The following is a 17,364-nucleotide window of genomic DNA, read 5'->3' on the forward strand; positions in this document are numbered from 1 at the left end:
CGCCCGATCGCTCTGGCTACAGCGCGCTAAGTTGCTGCCCACTTGTTCCAATACTCTCAGAGGAATCTTTTTGACTTCATGATTAAAGCTTCTAAGTGTACTATCATTTTTTTTATTTCAATATTTTACAAAAAATGTATCTCTTTATGCAAAAGTATGAATATAACGTTTCACTTTTTCACAAGAAAAAACTTGATTGAAATTACTAGATTATATATTATTAAAATCTAAATAAATTCAAAGCCTGAAAGATGTCTTTCACGTTACCGTAAATTTTTCAAATATTATATTCATTTTTGTAGTCCTAAATTATGCGTATCTGCAAGAGATATCATTCTTTGTTTTGAGGCTCGACCGGTATCCCGTGTCGCCGCGTCCCCTCTCCGCGGCGGTCGAGCCTTCGCCGCCCCTGGGTGGAGTGCGGGACGGGCGGTCGGCGGTCGGGCGACGGGAGAGGAGGATAGGAATGGGATGAGAGGAGCGGTCGAGCGGTGCCGATGAGTACTGTGTACTGTGTAGTTGCCGAACCACGGAGTGCTGTGCGTCGGCCGTCGAGTCGAGATAGCGTTGTACCACGACTCGCGAGACTCGCCGTCGCGCCGCAGCGGCGCCGCTTTAGCGATCGATGCTCGAGCCCCGAGTCCGATATGCACCCACGCACCACGACCTTATATAAGCTGATACGCCGTCTACTTACTAACTGTCAATGCATCTAATTTTGCAAACGTATGTATGTAGGTCCTGCACAAATGAAGCGACGTGTATAATTTTAACGCTATTTCTACAGGCATCAAATGAAATGTAAATATTTATATTTTTATTGTATTATGTCGTTAATTAGCGACATCATATTTATTTTTGAAATGTAATTAATATCCTTGTAAATAAAATATGTGTAACAGTATAAACATTCAGACCATATGAATATTTTTTTCGACGGTAAAAATTCGACGGTAGCGCACACCACGCATTAACTATTAATGAAAATAATAATTAATGTCTAATACGTAAGCAAGCGCTAGGAGCGATATAAAAAAATGCATTTTTTCTAAATTATTACAGCTCAAAATTAGTGAGCGAGGGGTCTGGCAATTTTTTTTTGTTTTCGGGAGTCATGAATCGAATGGAAACCTAAAACCACGAGCAAATTGCTTAGTAGATCTTTTTTTACATTTTAAAAACAATGTCGCATGATAAAGTAAGAGTTGTAGAGTTTCCAGAATGATTTTGACCATTAGCCTGAGAAGCTGAAATGGGCAAATAATTTAGTAAATACTCTTTTTATTTTTACATATTTGAAAAGCTATAAGTTAAAATGCAGTGACGTAGGACTTTCATTCACTGGACTAAATCGATTTGTATTGGTATGAATTTTAATCGTTGTAGATAACAAGCACGACATAATACATACAAGCATAACATACTCGTATAACTCGTATTAATCGTCATCTCTCTTCATTATTATAAAAGTTACCCTTATTAATATGATAAAAATTATCCAGAACAAATATTGCTTAATCAAATTTTTGGTAGTTACAGGCACAAAAAATATAGAGACAAAGCAATCATCGTTCACAGGCCCAGCATAAGCTAACTTTGTTTCATTCTACACTTATATACACTCGTCACTCAATGTGTCAGAAACTTAAAATTACTAAACCGTCCTTTAAAAATGCATAAATAAGCAAAACTCGCAAATGATGCATGCATCATAATAAGTTGTTTTTCAACGTATATAAAGTTAATCAATAACCCCCATATTAATTTTAAGTAGAAACTTTTATAGAGCTTTTTATTCAATTTTTAAATTGGGTTCAAATGCTGATAAACACTACATTTTTCATGTGTTACGCAACGGTGATTAATTTTTATCCAGCACTCACGATGATACATAAACGTAAAATATTCTCCGACAGCGGCTACGAGGTCAACACATTCGTGTCCTATATGAATTTTTCAGGTAACTATTTAATATTATTGTTTTGAAAATCAGCGGTTCAGCTAACACAGCTCATAAGTCGTAAATCAGTTTTATTCGTTGATAGAAAGGTTTAGGCAAACATGTTTTTGATGCCAACTACCCAGGATGCTGTCCTGGGCGTATCTTTCTAACGATACCGCAATGATTGTTCAAAATGTGCCGTGACTGAGCAGTCGAAACTGTTCATGGTCGAGCAGAAAGTTTTCTATTCTCAAAAATAAAAACGTACTAATTGCAGGTGGTTCAGATATATTCGGCTCGTACCATCCACACTTTCATCAGATTTTATATAAAGCCTCTAAATTTCAATATTCGTATGTCATAACGAATTCGCGCGGCAATAATTAAAACAACGGGTCACATCATCTTAACTAATAATGAGGAACTAAGGACCAGGATGCAGAGTACATACGGCCAACAAGGCGCCGAAAGCATGCGGAGGCTGATTAAAGACCTTGCGTGAGCGCTCCACTCGATCAAGGGAATACAGACGCTTTCAAAAGGAATGCTTTAGCAATAGATAATTGTTGACTTTTCACCTATTTTTATTAAAATGTATTTAAGTTCCCTAATTTTATGTGGCCGTGGCAGTGTTTGAATTTTAATATAATTACTTTTTTTGTACTGTATTGAAACTTTTAATATTAAAAAAACACTATTATGAGCTGTTTTTATTGAAAGAATGAAAAACCTACTATGTTCACAAAATAAAAATGTCATGGGCTTCTATTTCATTTAGCCATTTTACACGATTTGCATTGAGACGCTCCAAAATATCTGTGTGTTGCAAACGAAGAGAATAAATTCACGTTCCTAAAACATTCCTCTAGAAATTATGACGTACAAACCACGAGCGTGCATTCTAGACAAGTTCCAAAGCAATTCGTGTTCAGTGAACAAGAATAATAAAAGGAGTCATTAAAAAATATATCTATATTTTACTCTTACACGACAACTTAAATAAGTTAATAACAAAATCGTAACGTCTGTTTTACACACGGTGTGACATAGTATAGCTATGACACGGCTAAAGGTATATAATTATGACATAAGAAAACTATCAGCAGCAAATGCACAATCAGATGTTCCAGCGACGACCGCGACGACGGCGACGTCTCCATCCGACCCGACCGCGGGCGGCCGGCGTTACAGGTTCGACACGTAGTGCCACTTGTCCACTGAAACAGTAATCGTACATCATTAGCGTGCGCCGCGAGCGGTGTGTGCGCGGGTGTGCGGGTGCGCGGGTGCGCGGGTGCGCGTGTGTGCGCGCGTCGCGTACCGGTGGCGGGCAGCGCGTGCGGCAGCGCGGCGGGGGGCGCGCCGGCGAGGACGCGCGCCGCCTCCGCGCGCTCCACGCGCCCCGCGCTGCTCTCCACGCTCACGTTCATCCTGTGACATACAAACGATACCGTCATGAGACGACTAAATACATAGACGTACTGAAATGGTATATAACACAAAAAATATTAACATATTTTATATAGTAAAATAATTTAAGAGACTAGATCCGGTAAATGTAATCATAGAAATGACATACCAAATAGCGTGACGTATTAAAAAAATAATTAGTCTATTGTTTTGAATAAAATAAGATTTTCTTTTTACAAATAGTTATGAAAGTTATGGGGGAGGCTTTCGTCCAGCAGTGGACGGCAAAAGGCTGAAAAAAAAAATGAAAGTTATTCGATAGCTAATTTTTAGGTGCCGAAAGCCGAACTCGCAGTTGTCGGAATTAATTACTTTTACAAAGTAAGACATCCACCGAAACACAGACTGCGTTACTGTATACTCACTTGCAGATGTCAGAGGCGCCCGCGACCTCGCCGTTCACGAGGTTCTTCCAGAACTGGTGCACCTGTACCCGTAAAACAAGTATCTATCTGAGTCTCCATTGTCAATAAGAAATCGCCGTAATTTAGGTGGACTCCTCACCTCATCGACGACCTTGTGAGCGAAGGCAGAGTCCTTGGCCTCGCCGTCGTAGGCGAACTGGTTGATCGGCTTGCCGTCGGGCACCTTGTAAAGACGGAACCACTCCACTGTGGCACGCAGCAGGCCCGGGAATAGCGCCTCCACGTCGGCCACATCGTTCAGGCGGTCGGCGGCCGGATCACGCGTGTCAATCGCGATCAGCTTCCAGTCCGTCTCGCCCTCGTCGATGAGCGCCAGAGTGCCGAGAATCTTGACGGGCACGACGTCCCCGCGCGCCGCCACCCGCTCCCCGATCTCGATGACATCGATGGGGTCGTTGTCCCCGCGCGCCTGCGTGCCTGCGTCCACGTGCTGCGGGTTCTCCCACGTCTGCGGCAACGCACCGTAGTTCCAGATGTAGCCATGGTGCGGAAACACGTTGCATACGAAGCGCAATGCGCCTTTCTTCACATCCTGCTTGATAGGGTTGAGCGGCTCGCTGAGGCTGATCTCCATTTTGGCGTTGGACCAGCGAGGCACTTCTACCACCATGTTCGCGATGCGCTTGGCGCGGTCCGCCCACAAGGGGATATCGTGTAGCGGAGAGATAGGGCCGCTTTCATCTTCTGTGAACAATTTGCAACAAAGTATTATATCACTATGTTATGTTAGTATTTATATGTCACCTCAATTTCATTCAAATGCAATCCGAGCAAGGCAATGTATATTATTTCATATTTGAGTGTTAAAAAGATACCTTGTAATTATTAATTCCTATACAGATGTATATACATCATATATTTTATCCTGAATACTTTAATTAGAGATTTAAGTTAATTTTTCACAAGAAGTCAGTCATTTAATGGTATTTTTACAAGTGTAACAACACTGAAGATTATTAATGTTTGTTTAAAACGTTTTAATTTTATCAATAACAGCATTCAGTTTTGAGATATACATTTAGTTGCGTGACAAGTTATAAAATGAATGTCTAAATGTTTCAAGGCTGAAAGTAAATGTAATTAATTTATTTAGTTGACTACATTTGAAACTGTTATGTAAAATATAAATTGGGATTAGTTAAAAATTATGTTAATAACCAATATGGTGACTTAATTAATACTTCATAATATGGTAAGGAGGAAGATGTGTATACAGATATTGTATCTCAACACTTATCGCGCTCTCATAACTTCAAATGCAGCATCAATTATGAGACACTTACAAATGAATTGATAAGAAACTAACCAAAATTTAACTAACCAAAATTTGATAGTCACCGGAATTATTAATTATTACAAAAAAAAAAAACTTTTAAAAAAGATACAGTATGATTGTTTGATAAACTAATTACTTTGATAAATCATTGATAGCAAATTATAATTATTAATATTCACTTCTTATATATGTTCGATCAGATTTATCATTAATAATATATTATACGACACGTAAAAGTTCACGCTTTATACCTAAAATAAAATGTCACTAACTTATGCTATAGTGAAACAGCTGTGTTATTATTATATGTTTATAATAGAACTATTTGCATTTTGTATTCAACTACACTTTACAGTACATAAACAACAATTCCTAGTAATTTGAACCGAGCTACCTTGTGTATTTGCATTATAACTGTAAAAATCATAAACAAATATAATTAGATACACAAACAAAATAATGTACAATACATATAAATACTTTGGGTTTTTTATTAGATTTATAAATCAATTATATTTACACTTATATGCAAACTTATGTTTATTTGTCATATAAATAATGTCATAATTATTGTAATTTCAAAAGAATACCAAAATAACTCTGTGTGACACAAACGATAATAGTAAAATTTGTTTATATTCACTTATATATTTTAAAATAAATTGTTTCATTCTTTTTATGTATTACTTTTGGTACGGATTAATGTATTAATGATTAGCGCTAGCTACAAAGTCAAAGGTCAAGCTTTTCGCACAAATGTGGTTTCAGCTCTATTGACGTGTCCCTAACTCCGAGACGATCGCGACTCTAGTGCACCCGGAAGTATGACAGATAAGATAACATACATATAAATGTAAATGATAACTCTATATTTGACTACTTACTGAAATAGACCCGGTAGTCGGGAGAATAAGGTGACCCTCTCTCTTCAGCGATGTACATCTTTACACTTGATAATTTGTTTGAAACCGTAGTCACTGCCGCACGAGTATTAACTGTTACAGCCGGCTTACACAGCTGATATACAAATGACAAGACTCGAGGAGCCGCCAACGAAACGCGTGTTAGTGACATATTTGATTTTGACGTTAGGCAAAGATGACCTTATTGAAGAGATGTTTTTAATCTATTTTTTAAAGGTACATAGTCTATGAATCAAATATTTCAAACTTTATCTATGACTGATTAGTAAAATTACTATTAAAATAAAACTTTTTTTTTTTTTTAAGATAATAATTTAAAGATATTGCTTGCAAACAACAAAAACATATTTTGTACATTCAATTGATTAAAATAGATGCTTGAACGTGACAGTATATAACTCTTATAAAAGAATTTTTTTCTTGTTGTACAAATATAATAACTTATTATAGGTCCATACTTTCTCAGCTTGGGTCGACGGCATAATATTAGATTGATAAAACTGTATTTAAATGTTTCTGCTATTGTTAAATATTTAACATACTTACTACCACGATACTTGCTTCCATTTTTGTTGAATTATAGGCGCATAATGCCATCTATCGGAAATAATTGTAAAATATAAATATTGTTGTTTATAGTTATCGCTTAATTATAATTATTTTTTATAGTATAAATGTCTAAAAGATACGAAATTTATACTTTAATAGCTACTGGAAAATCAAACCATTGTTTATAAGAGACCTTTAAAAGACATATAATGTTTAATATATTGTTAAAATATTTAATTTACTGTGATAATATTTAAATTAAATCTGTTAGAATTAAAATTATTCTGAATCAAATTGCAATAAGAAAACTAAATTCCGCTTAAATTCTGCTAGCAGCTCCACCTGTGAGCAGTCTATGTGAGGATAGTGTTTCTTTGCAATATTTGTGTAAAATCAATCATTTCGAGTTATGTAAAATTCAATAAAATATTTATTTAAAATATTAACAACAAACTAAATTTCATGAATTATTTTAAAGTATTTCAAAAAGAAGTTGAATTTGCTAATAATGCGAAGGTTATTTTAAAACCATTGTGACGCAGGCATAAATTACGTTTGAATTACTATTTATTTCGCTTCCAACAAAAAATTTCATATTAATTTAATTTATGGTTTTAGGACGAATATATGCTACGTCGAATGTAGCAGATATATATTTTTAGGTACGGCTATACGTACGTAGTCGAGGAAAGATTATCTGTCGAAGCTAAAACTATAAGAAATGTCCAAAGTATCCAAAATGTTTTCAAAAAAGTCATTGATAACATATAACTTTTAAATATATCTTGTATAGATAAGTATGAGTCATGCCTGTATTTTTATTTTTTTTAATTAAGGAAATGATAATCACACCTGTATTTTAGTTTGTCACGAAGTATAATTCCTTATTAAAATAAATAACATATTAAGTTTATATGCTTCAGCTGATCAATATTGTTAATACAAACACTTTGTTCTAACCAGTAATTCCAAAATTTTATACGACATATTTAACTAAATGCAAAAAGATATACGCAGGGCGTGATCTACTATTAGATGTTGATCATATACCAATAGCACTGTACTGTATGGGCGATTAAATAGATTGGCAAATGTGGGTCATTGATTAACACTTATCCGGGATTAAATCCTTATTTTACTAATAACAAGTAAGGTCAGGCGGCTAGTATTATATTTTATTGTATTGACATGGATTCCAAGGTCGACCTTTAACGCAAGTCTATCTACTAACTAATTTATTATTACTTATGAACTTAAAATTAATTTCTTATTAGATTTTATATTACGAATAAACCATTTAAGATTATTAGGTAGGTAATTTATTTATACGACAAAACAATCCTTCCAAAGATTTTTCATTTTTTTTTTTGGCAGAACGAATATGAGCACTTTATTCATTAGCGGAAACCGAATGGAAGCGCTCCTATTGGTTAGACTCGCGAACACAGTGGCAAAGGCGTTAATGGACTCAATTCTTAATTGTTATCGAAGTTTTCGTATTTAAAGCACATTCGTAAAAAACGGTAACCTGTGTTTTCTGTGAGATTTATAATAGTTAAGTAGGTATGCAAGAACTATAAATCGGAGGCCCGAAGGCACGAAAAGCCCCCTACGGAAGCTGCTTCACGTTGTTAAAGGTACGTGCTCGGCCTCAATTACAAAAGTATTTTAGTAATTATTTTAGTCATGTAAGTTACAAATAATCGAAAAGAACTAAGTTATATTGTTTTTTTTTTTTATACTGCCGTTTAATTTCTTCTAAAAAGGAACGTCTCCTTTTTACATTGGTAACAAATAAACAATTTATTTATTATTTATTTATTTATTTAGTGTACAGGAAACAAACAGTGAAATAATTACAATAAAATAAAAAATATAAAACAATTCTTAAACCAAAACAGTTTCCATTTATAAATTAATCATAAGTAATTACAAAACAAGACATTTTTTATATTTAATAGGTGCATGAAATTATATAATTCATTTATATAATTTAAAATATAAATTTAATTTTTAAATCAAGAAAACATAATTTAATAATAAATAATCAAATTATAATTAATTAATTAAAAATGCATGAGTAAATTAAGGCTCTTCAGAGTATAATATTTCTTTTACTTGCAGTTTGAATTTTTTAAGGGAGAGATGAAATATATCACATTCAATAAATGTTTTATTGTACTGTTTAGATGATCTATTAATAAATGCATTTGCTGCATATTTAGTCTTTGTCAATGGAAAATCAAAAATAGATTTGTTGCGGCTACCAGGGCGAGGACACTTGATATTTATTTTAGAAAGGAGATAAGGGGAATCAAATATGTTGTGGATCAATTTATATAAAAACACCACATCACGTTCAAGTCGTCTCTGTTCAGTTGTCGGTATCTTTTCTATTTGATTCAAATTATTTATAGACGAAAATTTTAAATATTTTAAAAACTTTTCCTGAATATTTTCGATGAATTCTATATATTTACTATACTGTGGATTCCAGACAGTGCAAGCGTATTCTAGAATAGGTCTCACAAATGATTTATATAAAAGAGCAAAAGTTGAAACACGCTTAAACTCTCTGGAAATCCTCAGCACAAATCGTAGCATACGAAACGCTTTAGAAGTTATGGAATTTATGTGTTCATCGAAATGAAATTTAGAATCGAGTGTTATTCCAAGATCTTTGACCACTGATACACGTTTTATATCATCTTCCTTAAATCGGTAATTGTAAATGATCACTTTTCTTTTTCTGGTATATGTTATACAATTACATTTCTTTTTATTCAAAAACAGCGAATTGGTAGTACAATAATCGCTAAGTAAGTTCAAATCTTTTTGCAGACTTATACAATCATCAACACTCTTAATAATTTTATAAGTTTTTGTATCATCAGCATATAATAGAAATTTAGAAGATGCAAATACCGAAACAACATCATTTATATATATATTAAAAAACTGTGGTCCAAGATGTGAGCCTTGAGGGACTCCAGATGGAACGGGTAGAAAAGATGAGCAATATCCTTTCACGGTCACGGCTTGACTTCTATTCAATAAATATGACTTGATCCATCTAAGGAGGTCACCATGTACACCGATGAACTCCATTTTTGCTATTAAGATAGAATGAGAGATTTTGCCAAACGCTTTGGAGTAATCGGTGTACACAACGTCCACCTGATATCCTTTGTCCATTGCAGTCAAAACATAGTCAGTGAATTCACACAAATTAGTTTCAGTTGATTTCTTGTTAATAAATCCATGCTGCTGGTCAATAATTATGGGACGTATGCTTGGAAAGATTTTGTCATAAATTATACGGTCAAAAAGTTTTGGAATTGAACTTAATTTCGAAATAGGACGATAATTTTTGATATCATGTCTATCTCCATTTTTAAAAATAGGCACAACATAAGACTGTTTCCAAATTGAAGGCATAGTACATGTATGAAGGGAAATACAAAACAATAAATGTAAAGGAATAGATATAGTCATATAGCATTTACTTAGAAAAAGAGGTGGTATACCGTCGGGTCCACTACCTTTTTTAATATTTAAGGTTTTCAAATACTTACGAACATCAGCAAGTGAAATATCAACAGATGACAAATTAATTGTATTAGCATATCCACTATTATTTTGACTGTTACAGGAAAAATTGTTAAGATGTGTACTATGTTCAAAGGATGTATAGAAATATTCATTAAATAGATTGCTTATTTGCTGACCGTCACTTGTTGAGATATCGTTATAATATAGCCGCTCAGGTATCATTTGTATTCTGTTTGGTCTTGACAAATGTCCAAAAACACTTAATTTCTCAAAATATTATTTTCCGCAAAATCAAGATAGTTATCGTAGCATGTCTTTTCAACCCTTTTTTGTCTATCACGAAGTAATTTAAAAGTACTGTAATCACTGTAATTATCATACATTTTCCATTTTTTGTGATATTTTAGTTTTTCTTTAATAATTTTAATAAGTGCAGGAGAATACCACGCTGGATACTTACTAAGATCAACAACCACTTTAGAAGGAATATTCTTTGTAATTATATCATTGATTATGTAATAGAATTTCTCAACGGATATGTCAATATCATAGTAATCAGAAATAACCGACCAATCAATGTTAGCCAATAATTCATTAATTATTTTATAGTCAGCTTTATGAAAAAGTTTAACAATACGAGGAGGGTTAAGAAAGCTACTAATGTTAATATCTATTAACATAATATCCAACGTGGGATGGTGTAAATCTTCCTTTACTAAAGGTGTTTCACAGCGCATAACCCTACAATTTGAGTTACTGAAGACAAGGTCTAATTGGCGATTATTGATGTTTGAGACTAAGTTATATTGGGAAAAGTTATTTAAGGACATGAAGGAAGACATTGCATTGACCATTGAGTTTCCAATATTCTCACAGAGCTCAGCGGATGTGGACGAAGGAGACCAAATAGCACTGGGAACATTAAAATCACCAACTATTAAAAATATATCTTTCGGATTCAATATCACTAATTCAGAGATACGTTCATAAAAGTTCAACTGATCTTGAAATTGTGAACCCGACTGAGGAAAATAACAACAAAAAAATCTACAATTAACGGGCTTACCTTTTGTCCTTAAAGCTACGCATAATGAAAAAACGTCACAGGAAACAATATCGTTTGACGGCAAAAAGACAGGGTCTTTAACAACGAGTCCGTTACGCACCGCAATCAGGACACCGCCTCCCATTTTATCGTTACGTTCATTGTAGTTACGATCACATCTATAGACCGAGTAGCGACTATCAAAAATTTCTGAATCAAAAATTCCAGGTAATAACCACGTTTCAGTTAGACAAATTATGTCATGTTCACAATTTAATATATTCGAAAAAAACTCAGAAGTTTTTGTTCTAAGACCTCGCACGTTTTGGTACAAAATCGCTATTTTGGATACCATTGCGAAATAAGTAATTTATAAATCATATAAGACTTAAGAATTATACTAAATACATTTAAACTGACCATTTCATCTAAATTAATTATAATAATTCTCCTTTCTAAAATTATACAAATAGAATAAACCTTAAACAGATTTAGCAGTTTCATCTCTCTCTCAAAGCCTAATAAAATTACAATTAAATAGAAAAGCCAACATAATTTTAGTAAATTTATAAAGAAGCCACCAAACGTACTTATATATAATATGTTGGATAAATTAATTGCGCGTATTACAATTTTTTTAAATCACATTCGTTAAGTATATGAATAACACGGCTAGTGTCAGTTTTTCTAGCCATAATAGAACAGTTTTTTACCCAAATATACGTATATTTTTTATCGCGAGCTATTTCTTTTGTTTTACGAAGAAGCGCCTTATTAGCACTTGTTAGATGATCGTTAAAGTAAACACGATTAGTATTTCCCACGTAGCCAAGGTCGCAAGCCCTGATATTCTTCTTTGCTCGTAATCTAGCAAGGAAATCATCCTTCTTCCATCTAGACAAAAATCGAATAATAAAAAATCTTTGAATCATTGTTTTTAGGGGCCACGCGGGTTATAAAATCGATGTCCGAATGACTGTAAGCTCAGTGATCCACCAGTTCCGATAACTTATTCATTGTTGTCATTAAATTTTCGTTTTTGGATTCGGGAAGGCCAATAATCTCAACATTAGAACGCCTGGACCATTGTTCCTTATTATTAATTTCATTTTGGAGGTTTATCATAGATAATTGGCAGTTTTTTACATCGGAATATAATGCATCACACTTTTTTATCCCATTCTCGGCTGTTTCTAGTCTTTTAAGAATCGCATCATGAGTATCACTTAAAAATTTCACAGTTTTGTACACTGTTTAAGTTGACCGGGCAAAAATAGTTATCAGTTTTGTACGTTGTTTTTGTGTGGTCAATGACCTATCGGTTGCGGTATGTTTTTTCAATATGAAACTCATTAACGTCTTGACGCACGAAGTAGATCACGATGCACTTGTCCAACGCTAAACATATGTAAATCACTTTTATATTTTCAAAGTTATTGTTGAAAACTATTATATTTTGGCACTGAAATTGTTATAAGTTTACTTATTCTTTTAAACGAAGATATACTACGTATTATTTTTTTTTTTTTTTTTTACAATAATATTAAAGCACCAATAGTTAATACGTCTTGTCGCTATGTAACAAACAGCGCAACTGATTTTATTATAATAAAATAATGATTAACGAGAAAAATCTTAAGTAGCGTATGAATTGATAATATAATATACTACTATATATAATACAAAAAAAAAAAAAAAAATAACGTTTGTATTTTTCCAATTCGTTACATTGTATTGATTCCAAGGAGTGCCGTGAATGTTTTATATTTGTGATTAAAAACTAAAAAAAAAAGTATTTGTGTTAAAAACTATAAAAAAAAAAAAAAAAAAGTGATTTTAAATGAATGAAAATTAATAAATATTTAAAACAATTATCGTAATAAAATAAAAATGAGACGTAGACGGTAGGTAGGTAGGTAGGTAGGTAGGTAGGTAGGCAGGCAGGCAGGCAGGCAGGCAGGCAGGCAGGCAGGCAGGCAGGCAGGCAGGCAGGCAGGCAGGCAGGCAGGCAGGCAGGCAGGCAGGCAGGCAGGCAGGCAGGCAGGCAGGCAGGCAGGCAGGCAGGCAGGCAGGCAGGCAGGCAGGCAGGCAGGCAGGCAGGCAGGCAGGCAGGCAGGCAGGCAGGCAGGCAGGCAGGCAGGCAGGCAGGCAGGCAGGCAGGCAGGCAGGCAGGCAGGCAGGCAGGCAGGCAGGCAGGCAGGCAGGCAGGCAGGCAGGCAGGCAGGCAGGCAGGCAGGCAGGCAGGCAGGCAGGCAGGCAGGCAGGCAGGCAGGCAGGCAGGCAGGCAGGCAGGCAGGCAGGCAGGCAGGCAGGCAGGCAGGCAGGCAGGCAGGCAGGCAGGCAGGCAGGCAGGCAGGCAGGCAGGCAGGCAGGCAGGCAGGCAGGCAGGCAGGCAGGCAGGCAGGCAGGCAGGCAGGCAGGCAGGCAGGCAGGCAGGCAGGCAGGCAGGCAGGCAGGCAGGCAGGCAGGCAGGCAGGCAGGCAGGCAGGCAGGCAGGCAGGCAGGCAGGCAGGCAGGCAGGCAGGCAGGCAGGCAGGCAGGCAGGCAGGCAGGTTAGGTTAGGTTAGGTTAGGTTAGGTTAGGTTAGGTTAGGTTAGGTTAGGTTAGGTTAGGTTAGGTTAGGTTAGGTTAGGTTAGGTTAGGTTAGGTTAGGTTAGGTTAGGTTAGGTTAGGTTAGGTTAGGTTAGGTTAGGTTAGGTTAGGTTAGGTTAGGTTAGGTTAGGTTAGGTTAGGTTAGGTTAGGTTAGGTTAGGTTAGGTTAGGTTAGGTTAGGTTAGGTTAGGTTAGGTTAGGTTAGGTTAGGTTAGGTTAGGTTAGGTTAGGTTAGGTTAGGTTAGGTTAGGTTAGGTTAGGTTAGGTTAGGTTAGGTTAGGTTAGGTTAGGTTAGGTTAGGTTAGGTTAGGTTAGGTTAGGTTAGGTTAGGTTAGGTTAGGTTAGGTTAGGTTAGGTTAGGTTAGGTTAGGTTAGGTTAGGTTAGGTTAGGTTAGGTTAGGTTAGGTTAGGTTAGGTTAGGTTAGGTTAGGTTAGGTTAGGTTAGGTTAGGTTAGGTTAGGTTAGGTTAGGTTAGGTTAGGTTAGGTTAGGTTAGGTTAGGTTAGGTTAGGTTAGGTTAGGTTAGGTTAGGTTAGGTTAGGTTAGGTTAGGTTAGGTTAGGTTAGGTTAGGTTAGGTTAGGTTAGGTTAGGTTAGGTTAGGTTAGGTTAGGTTAGGTTAGGTTAGGTTAGGTTAGGTTAGGTTAGGTTAGGTTAGGTTAGGTTAGGTTAGGTTAGGTTAGGTTAGGTTAGGTTAGGTTAGGTTAGGTTAGGTTAGGTTAGGTTAGGTTAGGTTAGGTTAGGTTAGGTTAGGTTAGGTTAGGTTAGGTTAGGTTAGGTTAGGTTAGGTTAGGTTAGGTTAGGTTAGGTTAGGTTAGGTTAGGTTAGGTTAGGTTAGGTTAGGTTAGGTTAGGTTAGGTTAGGTTAGGTTAGGTTAGGTTAGGTTAGGTTAGGTTAGGTTAGGTTAGGTTAGGTTAGGTTAGGTTAGGTTAGGTTAGGTTAGGTTAGGTTAGGTTAGGTTAGGTTAGGTTAGGTTAGGTTAGGTTAGGTTAGGTTAGGTTAGGTTAGGTTAGGTTAGGTTAGGTTAGGTTAGGTTAGGTTAGGTTAGGTTAGGTTAGGTTAGGTTAGGTTAGGTTAGGTTAGGTTAGGTTAGGTTAGGTTAGGTTAGGTTAGGTTAGGTTAGGTTAGGTTAGGTTAGGTTAGGTTAGGTTAGGTTAGGTTAGGTTAGGTTAGGTTAGGTTAGGTTAGGTTAGGTTAGGTTAGGTTAGGTTAGGTTAGGTTAGGTTAGGTTAGGTTAGGTTAGGTTAGGTTAGGTTAGGTTAGGTTAGGTTAGGTTAGGTTAGGTTAGGTTAGGTTAGGTTAGGTTAGGTTGGGGTGGATGTCAGTCACCTCCACGTGGTGCACCCTGGGCAACGGGGTCGACAAGTAATCCGATGTTTTCTCGGAGTGCCTGTCGACCGCGGCTGAGACTGACGCGACGGTAATGCCACGGGCCGTTCCTGGTACTTTTCTGTTCAGCAGACTGGACTGTGCGAGCGGCTTTGTGGCAAATTGAAGGTGGAAGGAAGAAGCTCTCTGCTTTCTTTCTTTGTTTTGTTTTGTTCTTCTTCCGTTTTGTTTCGTTTCGTTTTCTTCTCTTCTGTCTCATTTTTATAAATTTTGTTTTGTTTTATTTTCTTGTTTTATTTACTTTACTTCTTTCATTTATTTATTTATTGGAGGTTACTCCCAATGGTGGAGTCAGTCGAGTTAGAGTTGGTCTCCGGGGTCTTTTTGGGCTGCCGGAGAAAGGAGGTGGGAGAGGCGGGTTCGCCCAGTGTCGGTATCGATGCTGGGTGGACAGACTAAAAGGTCACCGCCTCTCAAACTCGTTTCCCCATCCGGGTGTTGTGGACATGTCTCGCAGCCCGTGGTGGGACCGAGGGCCTTGCCTTAACCGGCTGGGCCAAGAGGAGACAACCTCAATAAAAAACATTAGTTTGTAGATCCCGTGATACCACCCGACCTCACGGTGTATATAGGGTTACCAAGGTACAGGGGGCACTGCCTTGGTGGACTTTTTATTTCCCCCATACTCGTGGGATTATACATGAATAAACAAAACAAAACATTTAAAAACTATTTGTGATTAAAAACTAAAAAAAAAAGTATTTGTGTTAAAAACTATAAAAAAAAAAAAAAAAAAGTGATTTTAAATGAATGAAAATTAATAAATATTTAAAACAATTATCGTAATAAAATAAAAATGAGACGTAGACGGTAGGTAGGTAGGTAGGTAGGTAGGTAGGTAGGCAGGCAGGCAGGCAGGCAGGCAGGCAGGCAGGCAGGCAGGCAGGCAGGCAGGCAGGCAGGCAGGCAGGCAGGCAGGCAGGCAGGCAGGCAGGCAGGCAGGCAGGCAGGCAGGCAGGCAGGCAGGCAGGCAGGCAGGCAGGCAGGCAGGCAGGCAGGCAGGCAGGCAGGCAGGCAGGCAGGCAGGCAGGCAGGCAGGCAGGCAGGCAGGCAGGCAGGCAGGCAGGCAGGCAGGCAGGCAGGCAGGCAGGCAGGCAGGCAGGCAGGCAGGCAGGCAGGCAGGCAGGCAGGCAGGCAGGCAGGCAGGCAGGCAGGCAGGCAGGCAGGCAGGCAGGCAGGCAGGCAGGCAGGCAGGCAGGCAGGCAGGCAGGCAGGCAGGCAGGCAGGCAGGCAGGCAGGCAGGCAGGCAGGCGGTTAGGTTAGGTTAGGTTAGGTTAGGTTAGGTTAGGTTAGGTTAGGTTAGGTTAGGTTAGGTTAGGTTAGGTTAGGTTAGGTTAGGTTAGGTTAGGTTAGGTTAGGTTAGGTTAGGTTAGGTTAGGTTAGGTTAGGTTAGGTTAGGTTAGGTTAGGTTAGGTTAGGTTAGGTTAGGTTAGGTTAGGTTAGGTTAGGTTAGGTTAGGTTAGGTTAGGTTAGGTTAGGTTAGGTTAGGTTAGGTTAGGTTAGGTTAGGTTAGGTTAGGTTAGGTTAGGTTAGGTTAGGTTAGGTTAGGTTAGGTTAGGTTTAGGTTAGGTTAGGTTAGGTTAGGTTAGGTTAGGTTAGGTTAGGTTAGGTTAGGTTAGGTTAGGTTAGGTTAGGTTAGGTTAGGTTAGGTTAGGTTAGGTTAGGTTAGGTTAGGTTAGGTTAGGTTAGGTTAGGTTAGGTTAGGTTAGGTTAGGTTAGGTTAGGTTAGGTTAGGTTAGGTTAGGTTAGGTTAGGTTAGGTTAGGTTAGGTTAGGTTAGGTTAGGTTAGGTTAGGTTAGGTTAGGTTAGGTTAGGTTAGGTTAGGTTAGGTTAGTTAGTTAGGTTAGGTTAGGTTAGGTTAGGTTAGGTTAGGTTAGGTTAGGTTAGGTTAGGTTAGGTTAGGTTAGGTTAGGTTAGGTTAGGTTAGGTTAGGTTAGGTTAGGTTAGGTTAGGTTAGGTTAGGTTAGGTTAGGTTAGGTTAGGTTAGGTTAGGTTAGGTTAGGTTAGGTTAGGTTAGGTTAGGTTAGGTTAGGTTAGGTTAGGTTAGGTTAGGTTAGGTTAGGTTAGGTTAGGTTAGGTTAGGTTAGGTTAGGTTAGGTTAGGTTAGGTTAGGTTAGGTTAGGTTAGGTTAGGTTAGGTTAGGTTAGGTTAGGTTAGGTTAGGTTAGGTTAGGTTAGGTTAGGTTAGGTTAGGTTAGGTTAGGT

At 37.3% G+C, this 17,364-nt stretch overlaps 1 protein-coding gene across 1 annotated transcript; it reads right to left on the bottom strand.

Moving 5' to 3' along the window:
- Positions 1–2,896: 2,896 nt before the first annotated feature.
- Positions 2,897–6,205, bottom strand: LOC126769308 (inorganic pyrophosphatase). Its single transcript, XM_050488000.1, has 5 exons — positions 5,998–6,205; positions 3,917–4,521; positions 3,778–3,839; positions 3,264–3,373; positions 2,897–3,159 (listed from the first exon to the last, which is right to left on the bottom strand). Exons 1-5 carry the CDS (start codon positions 6,185–6,187, stop codon positions 3,128–3,130), a joined length of 999 nt encoding a protein of 332 aa, XP_050343957.1. The 5' UTR covers positions 6,188–6,205; the 3' UTR covers positions 2,897–3,127.
- Between the last annotated feature and the right edge of the window lie 11,159 nt (positions 6,206–17,364).

This window comes from Nymphalis io, chromosome 6 (genome assembly GCF_905147045.1).
Source record: "Nymphalis io chromosome 6, ilAglIoxx1.1, whole genome shotgun sequence".
In the NCBI taxonomy this organism is placed as follows: Eukaryota; Metazoa; Arthropoda; class Insecta; order Lepidoptera; family Nymphalidae; genus Nymphalis; species Nymphalis io.